Here is a 14351-nt window from a genome sequence, read left to right as displayed (position 1 = left end):
TAGGACGGAGGAAAATCTACTGTACTTTAGATACAGCTGGGAAGCTGGAATCAGTTGCCTTGAAGTGGAGGGGGTACAAGTGTGATTTATGCCTTCAGCTGCATGCTTGTGATCCACGGTGAAGATTTTCCCCAACGGTGATAGATGGTTGTGTTTCAAAATCTGTAAAGATGTTCTTAGCTTGTCAGGAGAACATGTGTCATTAAACTCCCACTGACAGAACACCTGGCGCTTTGGATTAGGCTGATGAAGAAATTCCAGATCTTCCTGTGGGCTTCATTTCTCTTGTTCATGACGTTCCTATTGTTTTTATTTTAAAACAAAAATCCTAGCGGATGTATAGAACATTCAGTTTTTGAGAATTATTTTTCCAAAAAGCACTTACTGACCTGAAGTTCAGGAATCAAGTTATGTTATTGGAGACTAAAACATAAGAAGAATGGGAATTGGGTTTGGCCAGTCTAGAGAAAAGAAGGACTAGGGGAGACATGACAGCAGCATTCCAGTATTTGAGGGGCTGCCCCAAAGAAGAGGAGGGGGTCCACCTATTCTCCAAAGCACCAGAAGGCAGGACCAGAAGCAACGGATGGAAACTAAGCAAGGAGAGAAGCAACCTGGAACTAAGAAGAAACTTCCTGACAGTGAAGACAATTAACCAGTGGAACAGTTTGCCACTAGAAGTTGTGGGTGCTTCATCACTGGAGCCTTTTAAGAAGCATTTGGATAGCCATTTGTTCAGAATGATAAAGGAACGCCTGCTTGAAGTGGGGGCTGGACTAGAAGACCTCCAAGGTCTTGAGCAAATGGTAAGCGCTGGCTGTTTTTAATTCTACTTGTTTAAATTCCTATAAAATACATTTTTGAAAGTCTTCTTCATTCTGTCCACCTACTATTGCCATCAGAAAAGCTGAAAAAGGAACTAATGGATAGTTATATTCCAGATAGTGCTTAGAAAGGCTTGAGGTGGTTGGCCTAAATAATTCTGACTTCCTAACATAAACATCCGACCATTTAGTACACCATTTACTACAAGATGTAACTTTTCCCCTATCACACAAATCAGAAAGGGGAAATGCACACGGTTTCATTTTACAGACACCAATGACATTCAAGCTTTGGTTCTGCGTTTCTTATATTACCTTTGTGAAAACAACTTGAGCCTGCTTGTGGAATTTCCTAATGCTGTAGATAAAGAGTTATTCTAGGCTCCTACTCAGTAAATTGTGCTTCACAGCAATATCAATAGCGCTTAAGACTTCTATAGCGTTCCACAGTGCTTTACAGCCCTCTCTGAGTGGTTTACAGAGTCAGCCTCTTGCCCCCAACAATCTGGGTCCTCTTTTACCGACCTCGGAAGGATGGAAGGCTGAGTCAACCTGGAGTTGGTCAGGATCGAACTCATGGCGGTAGGCAGAATCAGCCTGCAATACTGCACTCCAACCACTGTTCCACCAGAGCTTCATTTTTTATTTATTTTATTTTATTTTATTTTAATCCCATTTATATCCCGCCCTTCTCCGAAGACTCAGGGCGGCTTACAATCTAAGCACAAATCAAATGTGCTTAGCAATAGCCTTCATTCTATGTATATGCCTGCTTATTAGGGCTTTGCCCCCCCCCCCAAGCGGCATGGTGGCTTTATTATAGGAGATGACCAGGCTGATCCCGAGGAAGGGGTCAAATGTGTTATTATTTACGAGTCCCTGCGTGTGCACAAGAGATCTAAGTCCGCCCCCTTGAATGCCTTCTTAATTCCCATTCATTTCCCTTGACCGTTAGTAGCTCAGATTCTTGTAGAGAACCTAAGCTCTCAATATTTTTTTATACTTGTTTGAAGTGCCTGAATCTCCAGATTTCCCTGGCACTTGACAATTATTATGGAAGTCATTTCATAATGACTTCTAAGTGCCAGGGAAATACTTGATATCCAAGCAGAACATCTGGGAGATGCCTTTTTGCAAGACCTCTTGCCACATCTGCATTATAAAGTGTTTGAAAATCATTAGCTGAAATTCCAGCATCTATTCTCAGAAGAGTAGAGCTCTGCCCTGCCTTTTTTGTTTCATAATGCACTTTACCGCAGGCTTTTCAGAAATTTGAACTCACTGAAGCAGAGAAAGGGTTAACCAAAAGGAAAGATTTGGGGGAGAGGTATTTGGATGGTGTCCCATCTTCACATCCCTAGGATCCTTCTCTGGCAAACTTCTATATCAAATGCTGTTCTTACATCTATAGCAATATAATTATTGGGCCTCTGAATAGGTGTCACTGCTTATTCACATTGCTCAGGACCAGAATCTGCATTGTGAGCCTCACTTTGTTGTGAGCAACAAAGAGGATCAGGGGACTGGAGGCTAAAACTTACAAGGAATGGCTGCTGGAATTGGGTATGTCTAGTTTAATGGTATAGGGACGCGGTGGCTCAGTGGGTTAGGATGCTGAGCTTGTCGATCAGAAGGTTGGCAGTTTGGCGGGTCGAATCCCGAGTGCCGCGTAACAGAGTGAGCGCCTGTTACTCGTCCCAGCTTCTGCCAACCTAGCAGTTCGAAAGCACGTAAAAATGCAAGTAGAAAAATAGGGACCACCTACGGTGGGAAGGTAACAGCGTTCCGTGCGCCTTTGGCGTCTAGTCATGCCGGCCACATGACCACGGAGATGTCCTCGGACAAGCGCTGGCTCTTCGGCTTTGAAACGGAGATGAGCACCGGCCCCTAGAGTTGGAAACGACTAGCATGCACGTGCGGGGGAACCTTTACCTTTACCTTTACCTTAGTTTAATGAAGAGAAGGACGAGGGAGGGACATGATAGCAGCCTTCCAATATCTCGGGGGCTGCCCCAAAGAAGAGGCAGTCAAGCTATTCTCCAAAGCGCCAGAGGGCAGGACAAGAAGCAACAGATGGAAAGTGATCAAGGAGAGAAGCAACCTAGAACTAAGGAGAAACTTCCTGACAGTTTAACCAGTGGAACAACCTGCCTCCAGAAGCGGTGAATGCTCCAACACTGGAAGTTTTCAAGAAGAGACTGGACAGCCACTTGTCTGAAATGGTATAGGGTTTCCTGCCTGAGCAGGGGGTTGGACTAGATGACCTCCAAGGTCCCTTCCAACTTATTATTATTATTATTGTTGTTGTTGTTGTTAAATGAAACATACCCTCCTTCTGATTAGAATCAACAGCCAAAATGTTATACCTCTTCCCATTTGTGGTAGAATGTGTAGTGTGCATAAAGAGTCCTGAGAGGACATTTGTGATTCTGGCTAGAGTGGCAGAAACACCACAAAATAAATGAGCATAACACAAACAGTGTATTTAAAATTCAAAGTCCAATTAACAAATACTGATTGAAACTGAAAGGTAAAAGAATTATCTATCCTTGTAACATCCATTTCTAAGATTTGCAGATTAAAAAAAAGTTCGTTACAAGGAAACACGCGTTACGTATTTTATGGCACAACTTCCAAAAAGTTACAGAATTTTGTCTTTCAAACAATAATCGATAAAAGTTACAACAGTTGGAGAGGCACGATCAACTAACCAACCTTCCCAAGCCAAGAGCTGTAATTTGAAATACTTTGGTCTGTAGGCTTAAATATGTTTATTTTTCAACGGCGTAATTAAAAGACCGAGGTTTTAAAATAATTGCAGGCTGTGTAATGAGATGGTTACGGATCAGAAGAATCTAGCGCATTAAAAGGTAGTTGTACAATTAACTCAAATAACCAATTTTATAACTATATACAAATTGTTACCGAAACCCATATTTTTCCCCATTATCGAATACGGAATTCGTCGGGACCTTACGTTTTATCGATTAAAACAAAACGACGGACGCCGCAGCCGCTCGGAGGTCGTACTTTTAGATTTGACTTACTTCTTTCGTATCCTAACGACTCTGCGTCAAGATGTTTTGAAAACAGCCCTAGATCTCCTCAAGACAAAAGTCGTGAAAAAGAGGTTGCGGAAGTCACAGCGAAAGGACACTTTTATTAGAAAGGGTTGAAGACCCGCCACGACTTAAGAATACGCAAAATAAGTTCGGCGGTTTAAATCCCGATGTAATTAGGAATCAGTTCCGTCGAGCAGAGCGGACTTGGTTTCCTTCGCTCGCGGACGGAGGGCGGCCACCCTCGGGCTGGCTCTCCCCCCGGCCGCCGGCTTCAGGGATCCCGGCGGGGATCCGGGCGCCGGGCCCTTCGGCGGGAGGATCGCCCACCCGCCGGCCTGGAAAGCCCCGGGGGGAGGCGGGAGGGAGGGAGGGAGGCCGCCGGGGGGCTCCGGACGCCCCAGCCCCGCGCCACCCTCCCGCCCGGTCCTCCTTCGCGTCCGGCGCGCGCAAGTCCGCCCGCATCGCCGCGCTCGGCGCCTCCCGGGGCCGGACGGAGGAGGAGGAGGAGGAGGAGGAGGAGGGCGCGCCGAGCCCGGCGGCCGGAGGGTCCCGGGGGCGGCTGAGCCGAAGCCCGGGGCGGAGAGCCGCCGGGAGGGCAGCGCCGCACCTGCCCGCCCGCCCGCCGCTCACCTGAGGCAACGCTGCCCGGCGCCGCGCGGGGAGGGGCGGGGCGTGGCGGGGGGTGGGCGGGGCCTGCCCGCCCCTCGTCCCTCCCCCGACGGCCTGGGCGCGAGGGCGGGGCCTGGCGGCGGGGCGGCAGCCTTACCTGCCGGGACCGGCTGGGCCGCTGCGCGGGGGCTGCGCTCGGCTGGCGGCGGCGGCGGGGGTCGCGGCGGACGGGCCACTCTCGGGGCTGCCTGCGCGGGGGAGGCGGCGGCGGCGGCGGCTGGGCTCGCTCGGTCCGCCCTTCGGCTCAGCGGCGCCCGTCCCGCTCCCAGCCCGCGCGGCGATGCGGCTGCGGCGGCTGCGGCGGGGGCTTCAGCCGGGGCCGGCCGCGTGAGGAGGAGGAGGAGGCGGAGGCGGCGGCGGCGGAGGCGGAGGAGGCGCGGGAGGCGGAGGCTGCTCGGAGGGTCGCAATGCAGCTCGGCGCGGGCGGCGGCGGCGGCGGCGGCGGGGCTCCGGCGTCTAGCCGGGCGGCTGCGGGCCGGCGGCGCTGAGGGCGCGAGCGACGAGCGTCTCCGAGGGGCGGCGGCGGCGGCGGCGGATCCCGCGCGACCCTCGGGGCAGAGCGGCGCCGGGGCAGCCCTCGCCCGCTCGCAGGACCTCGGCCGCGCGGCCCCAGGCGCAGGAGGCGGCGGCGGGGTCGGCGGAGGCGTCCGGGGGCGCGGCGGCCGAGCGGAGACCATGAAGTTGCTGCTGCTGCTGCTGCTGCTGCTGGTCCGGCCGGGCGCGGGGGGCGCGCAGTCCTGCCCGCCGCCCTGCTCCTGCTCCGGCCCCAGCGTGGACTGCCACGGGCTGGCGCTGCGGAGCGTCCCCCGGAACCTGCCCCGCCACGCCGAGCGGCTGTAAGTGGGCCCGGGGAGCGCGGGGGGGGGGTCCGGGTCGCCCCCAGCGGGAAGCCCCGGGCGGGGCGGCGGGGCCGCTTTGGCCGTCCGGGCCGGCTTCCCTCTCCCCCCTCTCTGCCCCTGCCTGGCGAGGGCGCCGCGCCCGCTTCGGCCCCGCAGCCGGGGAAGCGCGGCGGTTCCTCCCTTGCGGCAGCGAAGCGCCCTCGGCCGCCCCTCTCTGCCTCGGCCCTCCCCGGAGTCCCGTCGGGAGCCCTGGGAGCGGCGAGCCCCGAGCTGCCCGGCTTGGCCGCCCCCTCCTCCTCCCTCCCTCGCCCGGCGAGGCTCGGCGAGCTCCCTTGGGGCCGCTGGGGGGGGGACGTCGGCTCCTTCCTCTCCCCGAATTCTTCCTCTCTCCACGCTTAGTTGGAAAGACGCCTTACCTGCCCCCCCAACCCCCCCCCACACAATTCCCTGGAGATTGCTTGTAGAAAACTCCCGAGGGGGACCTGAAGTGGGGGCTTTTCCCTAGCAAGCGTCTTTTGCAACCCTTCAGCCTGGAAGGGTAGAAATCTTCAGCCTCTCCTGGAATATCGTTTTATCTCTTTGGGCAGCCTCGTCCTCCCCTCCGGGTTCACAGCCTGGCGAGGAGGCCTCGGTGCCAGGGAGACGCTTTCCCCTCCGGAAGGGAAAATGGCAAATTTGCTTTTCCAAAGTCGGTTGAAATTCTTGCTTAGCCCCTCCGGCAATAGATCCACGTCTTGTTGATGGTTGGCTTTGAAGGGAGGAAGAAAGGCAGAGATCCAGCTGAAATATTAAATGATTAGATCCAGCTGAAATATTACATTGTTTTAGGATTCGTTTTTGCTCTAGCGTTGTCCACCTTCCTCTCCGAACAAAATTTATGATTCCGAATTGTGGTGAAACATTGAGAAAAGGTTAGCTGGAGTCCATTCTGAAAAATTCTGCTGTTGCATTAGGAAAAGCAAGTTGCTTTTGAAGATTTTTATTTAAGCGGCTGGGAAAAATTGGAAATAGATGAAAAATTGTTTTTCGGGGAGTGAGAGGGGAAACGTAAGTGGCTGATAAACTGTTGAAAAAAAAATGTCCCTGATCATTTTTGATTGCTCCCTTTAAAGGAATGTCCTAATTATTCTCTGTTTCCTTCTTAAACAATACTGCTGGTTCAAAGATTACTTTCCGTACAAAGTTATTTTTCAATAATATACCCCAAAGGATATGGCCATTTCATTTATTACTGACAACGTGGGCTGAACTGAATTTTTGTCCAGGGAAAAAAAACTTTTCCATGATTGTTCAATACTGTTTTTATATTACACTTGCAGCAAAGTTTCTGAGATGAACTTGGGCACTTCTGTGTACTTTTTAACAAAAGTTCATTTTTATTAAAACCGTGTCATTTTACCCCCATCGAAAGAAGTATTAGTTTAATGGTGTCGGTGTTTATTTTTGTTATGTAAGAAATGCTATGAAATTCATGTTGTTTTGAAAAGAGCCTAGAGGAAGCTAGAGAAGCGTTTATTCCCTTCTCTCCTTGGACCTGTGGATGCCAAGAGTTTTGCTAGCTCTTATTCTCCCTTCCTTGTTTTTAATAGGAAAAAACTCAATATATCAGGATTAGATGTCCTGGCATATAATTGGAACTCCTCTGCTTTCTCTATATCCTGAAATTGTTTTCCCCAAGCCTATCTGTACAAATGTGTCTTGATTTTATATCTGTTACATAATCACCAGGCTGTTCCTGTAAGAAAACAACTCTGTAGAAACATAAGCAAAAGTTAACAATCATAACTATTCTTGTCATAAAAAGCCAAATTAATGAAACTAGTCCTTAAGATTATCCCTATTAATGTTTTTCAGGAAATGAGAGCAAAGCAAAAATGATCCGATTATATTTTTTTTTAGAGAATTGCAACTTAAACTTAACAAATTAGGATAAGTACTAATCTTCAGTTATGCTAGAAACCATTTCTAGCTTTTTAGAAAAAATAAGAAGCGTGACTAATGTTTATGGGATGTTTAATTTTACTGCTAATATGTTTTTCTTAGGGATCTGAATGGAAATAATATCACAAGGATCACAAGAACGGATTTTGCTGGTCTAAGGCACCTTCGTGTTCTGTAAGTTTTTCTTGAATTTTATTACAGAACTTCAGTCCTATGCAAAATAGTTTTTCAACGAATAGGACTGTTTTTTTTAAAAAAATAATGAATGTCTAAAATAACAGCAGCTACATTGTAAAAGAAAAGGCAGTTGTAAGAGGACTTAAAAGTTTGGAAGATTGCCACAATAGCAAGTCTGGATTGTAACCACTTGTGATTTTATGTTACTCCTTGTAACATAAAATTTATAACATTTAGTTATAAATATTGCAAAATATGTGAAATTTAAAAAATGAGTGTGCTTTAGCAATCCACATGGAATAGAATATTTTGCAAAACCAACAAATCAGTAAATAGTTTTTAAAATACGTTGAGTGTTTGGGGTAACTTAATTAAGTAAATAAATTTAACATGATGAAGCCATGGATTATTTTTCTGATTCAAATTAAATTTGTAACTAGTTATTGGGCTCTTGAAAAACTCCTGCTTTAGGTGATACATTTGGGTGTGTGTGTTGTGTATGTATTGGGATTATGTGTGTGTGTTTGTGTGCGTGATCTGTTGTGAAGAGTAATTCTCACCAGTGACAGAAAATTGCTCTGTTCTGGGGCTTAATTGTGACTCATTTGTCCTATTTTAATCCATCCTTCGTGAATGAAAAGCTTTAAACTTTGGAGAGACATCTGGATCCTTCCTGTTGTGAAATAAAACATGCTTTGTGTTTGTACAACGTACTTTCTCTGAAGAGGGTCTTCATAGATTTGGCTCTGTACATACGTCTAAACTTTGTCGTTAAACAGTAGCTTTGCCTTTTTTGTAATTAAGACATACATTTTCCTCACCTCTGACCCCTGGACTTCTTAAACAGGCTTAAGGTCTCCCCCACTCTTATTTTTTTTTAAAGAATGAAGAGTTCAGTCTCCCTCTAAGTGACAGTGCAATATCATGTGACAGGCTTAACCCATTAAATTGGATGGAAAGTTAAGAATAGGGTGAGAATTGCAGAGTTCATCAGGAAAGGTGACTGTAAGCTTATCCACTGCCAGGTATTGTAATAATTGGTGCTAATCACTGTTTGATTACTGGCGTTTCAAAGGGTTTTATTCTGCATTTCAGTCAACTCATGGAAAACAAGATTACTACAATTGAGAGAGGAGCATTTCAAGACTTAAAAGAGTTGGAGAGACTGTAAGTTTCTTTTTTTTTGTAAATTAATTTTAAATCTGAGTAGGCAAGTAGACGTTTCCTTCCCTTTTTGCTTCTCTGATGTCTGTTACTCCACGTGGATTTCTCCATTGCATGGGTTATTTGTTGAAGAAAGCAGTGAAAGTTAATGCACTGCTTGCCAGTAAATGTGAATTCCATTCTTTGAAAGAAATATATATATATATATATTTGTAAGAGAGACTTGAGAGTTTGATTTGCAAACTATCAAAAGGTGTGAAAACAATTTTTCTGCAAAAATTACTTAAGTTAAATGGTGTAATCTAACCATAATATATGTCGATATGTTGAACCCTGTTGGTTTGGGTCAGGAACATCGCAATTAATATAAGACGTGCTATATGACATAAAATATAAAATACAAGATTAAAATATGTACAAATTAAACAGATCTTGCCCAGAAACTGGCAACATTAATTGAGTTCTCTTGTGTTTCCATGAGGTCCTCAAGTGTACACTGATTGGGACACAAAGGGCAGGTATACATAGGTGTGATTGTCTGCATGTCAACCACAGTTGCAGTGAGCAGAAGCCACCGGATAGCCCCATTTGTTCAGAGCATCTCTGGATCTTGTTGTACCTGCGTGCAGTCTACTCAACAATGTCCATGCTTCCCAGCTTTCGTCAGACCTGGGTGCCAGCTCCTCCGTTGGTTCCATAAAGTGCTGGTTCTTTGTAGCTTTCCATATTCCCTGTCTTAACCAAAGTAAACAATTGAAGAATTGAGGGGTCCTTGATGGTCTCTTGAGCAGAATGATGATGGATAGGATAAAAGACTGATGATGGATAAAAATAGGACTAGCCCTGATGATGTTACCTAGTTTGGGTCATGAAACATCTGTAAGGAAACAACCAAGCTCAGAAAGCACCAAGGACCTCACATTCCTCCCCCCCCCTCCTCCTCCTACTACTACTACTCCACAATCCCTATTTCCTTCTAACCCTGATGATGTCACCTAGTTTGGGTCATGAAACATCTGCAAGAAAACCACCAAGCTCGGAGAGCACCAGGGATCCCTCATGTCAACCGTGAGCTACAAATATTCTTTATTAATTAAAGAGTTGGAAGGAAGAATTTGTGATGTAGCGTGATAAATTCAACTATTGTGTAACGGGGAAAAAGATCAAAAAGTGATCAACTTTAACTAAATAATATTTGCATTGCATTGGATGTAAACAAAATAGGAAAAAATTGGTTTAAATAATTAGTTGGTGGTAAAACTCTAAGAGATTTATCCTGTTCCTTTAAGTGTTTTGTTGGCAAATTCCTTAGCTAACATCTCTGAAAGTTACACTTTGGTAGTGTGGATATTGATTTTGGTAGCACTTAAGCATTAGGATTTAAGTTGGGAGAGTATTTCCATATGTGTCCTTAGTTGTGTGCTTTGCTTACATTCCCACCTTTTCAAAACAACACTTCATTAGTTCCGCAAGCACTGTTTTCTCTCTTTTTAAAAAAATATATTTTGTATGGATGCAGTTTATTCTTCTGTTCCACTTTTAGGAATTATTATTACTCAAGAGACAGAGTCCGTTAGGTCATCCTTTGAACAAGAGTTAAAATAGTGAAGAACAGGTTGATTTTGTGTTTAGTTGTAAAAAAAAGAAGATATTTGTCTTGAGTCCAGAACTTGTCCTTTGAGATTTATTACCTGCCTTTATAAGAGTGGATAAAAATGAAGTTGAGGGATGAATTTCTCTCTGTAATTGTATGGAGATTCTGCTTATTGTTTTCCTCTTATAGAAGGGGTCTTCAAACTTGGCCCTCTTATGACTTGTGAACTTCAACTTCCAGAATTCCTCAGCCAGTGATGATGGCTGAGGAATTCTGGGACTTGAAGTCCACAAGTCATAAAAGAGCCAAGTTTGAAGACCCCTGTCTTATAGAGCTATCATAGACAGACAGACACATAACCTTTGAGTCAGTCTTGACTCCTGCCTAACAAACGCCTGCCGTTTTCTTTGCAAGATTTCAGAAGCGGCTTGCCATTACCTGCATCCTGGGGCTAAGGGAGAGAGACTGGCCCATGGTCACCAACTGGCTTCATGTCTGAAACGGGACTCAAATTCCTGGTTTCTGAGTTCCTAGCCTGATGCCTTAACCACTATACCAGATTTGGTCTCGAGGAAATTATCTTTAATTTGTTTTTAAAAAATGTAACATTCCCACCCCAGCAGACACCTAGTGGAGCACTGAGGGAAGTGACCAAAGGGAATTCAGAACTTAAAGGTTTGTGTAGCTCCATTTTGAACACTCAAAACAAATAACTTTCTGATTTGTTGCTTGGCATCCATACCAAACTTTAATGCAAACATTTTCTTGAGTATGTTGTTAAATAAGCCTGTCGTATTCTTACAGGGTTTTGATCTCATAGTAACAAATTAAAATTGTGTGTCGTGAAATGTGTTCCAAAATATTGTTCAAAGCTACTTACTATTTTATTTTTTTACCCTCCTATGGATATAGACATGGATATTTGTTATGCAAGGGGATAAAGCTGAATTGTTTCAGAAGGGGAAAATAATTTGGAATGGCTGTTTGTGCAGGCCAAAATTCTTGAAACCGCCTGGCTCCTGGCTAACAGCAAATTAAGAGTAAAATGTGCCTTTTTGTTTTGACAATTTCCATGTTTAGCTAATAGAAGCTGCTGACAGTAGATTCTCCTTTTTAAGGTGTCATGTTCAAAGGTTGTAAGAAGCTTGTTGATACTTAGTATATGTTAATAATCATTCAAGATGTTTGTAAACCAACTGTACAGCTGAAGATTTTTTGATCTTTTCAGTTGATTAATACTGAATACAAATACTTGGTGAGGAGGTTTTGCAGTTTTGACAATGAGTTTTCTATTTAATTCAGGGAATAGGGTTTTAAGATATAAGGTTTGGTTTCTGGCAGGTTGATCCTGTGGTCCTCAGGCACCTGACTCTGCAGGTGCATTGTTCTTTTCGTAATACGTTTTCCTAATGCAAAAGGATACGTTTCTCTTTTCCATGAGTGGATCCTCATATGCTTTGGGGGGGCGAATTATATTGAATGTGCAAGTGTTTGTGGTCATTCAGGATCTGTTGTGTGTCTAGCAAGAATCAGGATGAAAGAGAATGTAACAAAGGGGGTCCGTGTTTCAAGTATTTTCTGTACTTTATTCAGTTTTCTAGCAAGAACTTTTTCAATATTTTTTTGCATTTTTTTCAAATGTGCTAATACTTTTCACAACATCTTTAAAATAAAATAAAAAAACCCATGTAACAATTGCTCTATAATCTAGGGCAGGGATAGGCAGCCTTGGCTCTTTTATGACTTGTGGACTTCAGCTCCCAGAATTCCTGAGCCAGCATGGCTCTGCTTGCAAACCTCTCCCTTTCCCCTCAGCGTGGCTGGCTCAGGAATTCTGGGAGTTTAAGTCCACCAGTCCTAAAAGAGCCGAGGTTGCCTACCCCTGGTCTAGGGAAAGAATTAAAAATGAAGGTGAGTAGGAAATGAAACCGTAACATGGCCCGGAGCTTGGATGTTCCTCTTACCTCCCTTCCACTAAGCTTAAAACAGCAAAGGGAGAGATGAGTTACTCTCTTTGCCCAGAGACATCTTAACATTTATTGCCCTGTGAAACAGGCTGAGGAAAAATGGTGACTTGACTCACACTCATATCAAAACACAGATCAGGGCAACATGCTGCATTTTGGATCTCGAAGACCTGGTGATCAGGACTGTCAGTTAGATTTAACACCAAACTATTAGCCACGTTCCACGGGAAAGAAAGAAGGAAATGTGTCAAGTCAGAAAACCATGTCTTCCTTCCGTGGCGGAAGGAAAGGGAGTGCCAACCGAAGAGATTAAACTAACAAGATAGACAAAGCTGACTTTTCCTTGTGAAAGCTACGTTCCCAACCTCTGAGTAAGAAGCCGACTCGTGGTGCTTCAGCTACTCTCCCAACCCTCATTCCCTGCTCTTCTCTCCAGAGTTCAGCCAAGTTCAGCTAGACAGACCGTCTCAACATATTTTGCATGGTAACTGAGACGGAGCCATCATCAACGGAGCCCCGAAGACCGTCTCTTCTCACAGCTGCCATTAGAACGAGGCTGAACTCTTGTGGGGTCAGGAAACACTGAGGAAAGGGGAGAAGTGGTCTCTGTCGCTGCTCATGCCCTGGCATTTTGATCTTCTGAATGCTGGCCTCTCCTGAAGAGATGGGCAAGTCCCAGAGGGAGCCTTGTGTGAACAGAAGAGCAGAGGTTTGGCACACAAGATGCTTCAGGTTAATAACACCCCCCCCCCAACTGCTGCCTTCCAGAGAGGAACTCCTGACCACTAATATAACTGAGAGTGTAAGATATCGATTGACCTGATAGTTCTGCATTTAGGCAAGTGTTTGACTTGTTTACACCCAGGAGGTCTTTCCTTGGGTCTGAATTTTTAGCTGGTTGACTAACTGTTGAGAGTTGGGGCATGTGAGCTTTGCTACTTTCTTCCCTGCCCTGCCCTGCCCTTCCCCTTTCCATTTCCTTTCCCCTTCCCCTTCCCCTTCCCCTTCCCCTTCCCAAACTTTACTTCTACATACACAGAGAGAGACAGACAAACCCTCATTATTATGGTTAGGATAAACAAAGGATGCACCAGGAACTTTTCCTCCCCCCCCCACATATTTGAGAGGGTCCCCGGCTTGCAAGGAGGTGAGCAGGATTCAGCCCCATCCCTTTGTGAGTATTGGATGGCTGACTGGTTGCTATGGAGAGAGAGAAGGCGTAGTAATGCCCAGCGGGTAACACTTTCAGCGTCATGAAGCTGACTGGGTGTTCGCTTGGGTACTTGGGAGAGGTGCCATCTGTTCCGTGCGCCTCGCATTTGTCTCGGAGCTGGCATCCAGGCCCACCCTTCTGGGTTTCCTACCTGGCGTTTCTGGAAGTCAGCAGGCTGCCTGCAGCCTACTTCCCACCTTTGACCTCCCACCTTTGGCCCCATGAGCGGGGCTGGGAGAGACGGGCTCCTGCTGTTTAGAACGGTGTTTGTTCTCCTCTTTGTTTTTATCTGTGTGTTTTCAAGTCAGTTTTTCATTCCTGGTGACTCCACGGGGAACACTTTTGCTGGTCTTTATTTGGCCACCTTTTTGGATGTGGTTTGCTGTTGACTTCTTCCCGGGGCTGAGAGAGAGAGAGAGTGACTGGCCCAAAGTCACCCAGCAGGCTTTATGTTTAAGGCAGGATTAGAACTGGTGGTCTCTCGGCGTCCGGCTCAAGGCCTTTGACCACTACACAAAACCGGATCTCTTTTTTAACTGCAGAATTGGAAAAAAATTTCCAGCGTTGAGGAAACGTTGTGGCCAAGAAGACTGCAGTGAATCAAGTCTTTTGTTTTTTCCCTGTGCCTCATTTATTGCAACAGCTCTGGCTGCTTCATAAATTGAACATGGTTAGACCATTACATAATTTGCCAAAGAGTGTAGGAAGTGAAAAAAATGTAGATTATAGCTACTTGAATGCTTGCCCCACAGATTTGGGGAGTCGGAAGGAGTGTCATGTGACATATAAGAGCGAGCTTACTCTCCAGGAAACCCCCTAGAAGTTAGCTGAGCTTTCCGCTTGCTTTCCTGCGTCCCTCTGCTTGGATCACGCTAGGAGGAACCTTGTTCCTTGCCAGCAA

At 45.9% G+C, this 14351-nt stretch overlaps 1 protein-coding gene across 2 annotated transcripts in view; it reads left to right on the top strand.

Moving 5' to 3' along the window:
- Positions 1-5181: 5181 nt before the first annotated feature.
- SLIT2 (slit guidance ligand 2) overlaps positions 5182-14351 on the top strand; it is a 180909-nt gene continuing 171739 nt past the window's right edge. For both annotated transcript variants that reach the window (XM_081332747.1, XM_081332746.1), the window contains exons 1-3: positions 5182-5391; positions 7438-7509; positions 8608-8679. In XM_081332747.1, the coding sequence (XP_081188873.1) occupies positions 5231-5391; positions 7438-7509; positions 8608-8679 (305 nt within the window). In that variant the 5' untranslated portion in view covers positions 5182-5230. The remainder of the gene's footprint in view (positions 5392-7437; positions 7510-8607; positions 8680-14351) is intronic.

This window comes from Vipera berus (genome assembly GCF_964194415.1).
Source record: "Vipera berus genome assembly, chromosome: 7".
Taxonomy (NCBI): Eukaryota; Metazoa; Chordata; class Lepidosauria; order Squamata; family Viperidae; genus Vipera; species Vipera berus.
Note: the sequence above shows the minus strand (reverse complement) of the source record. Positions and strands in the feature narration are given on the sequence as shown.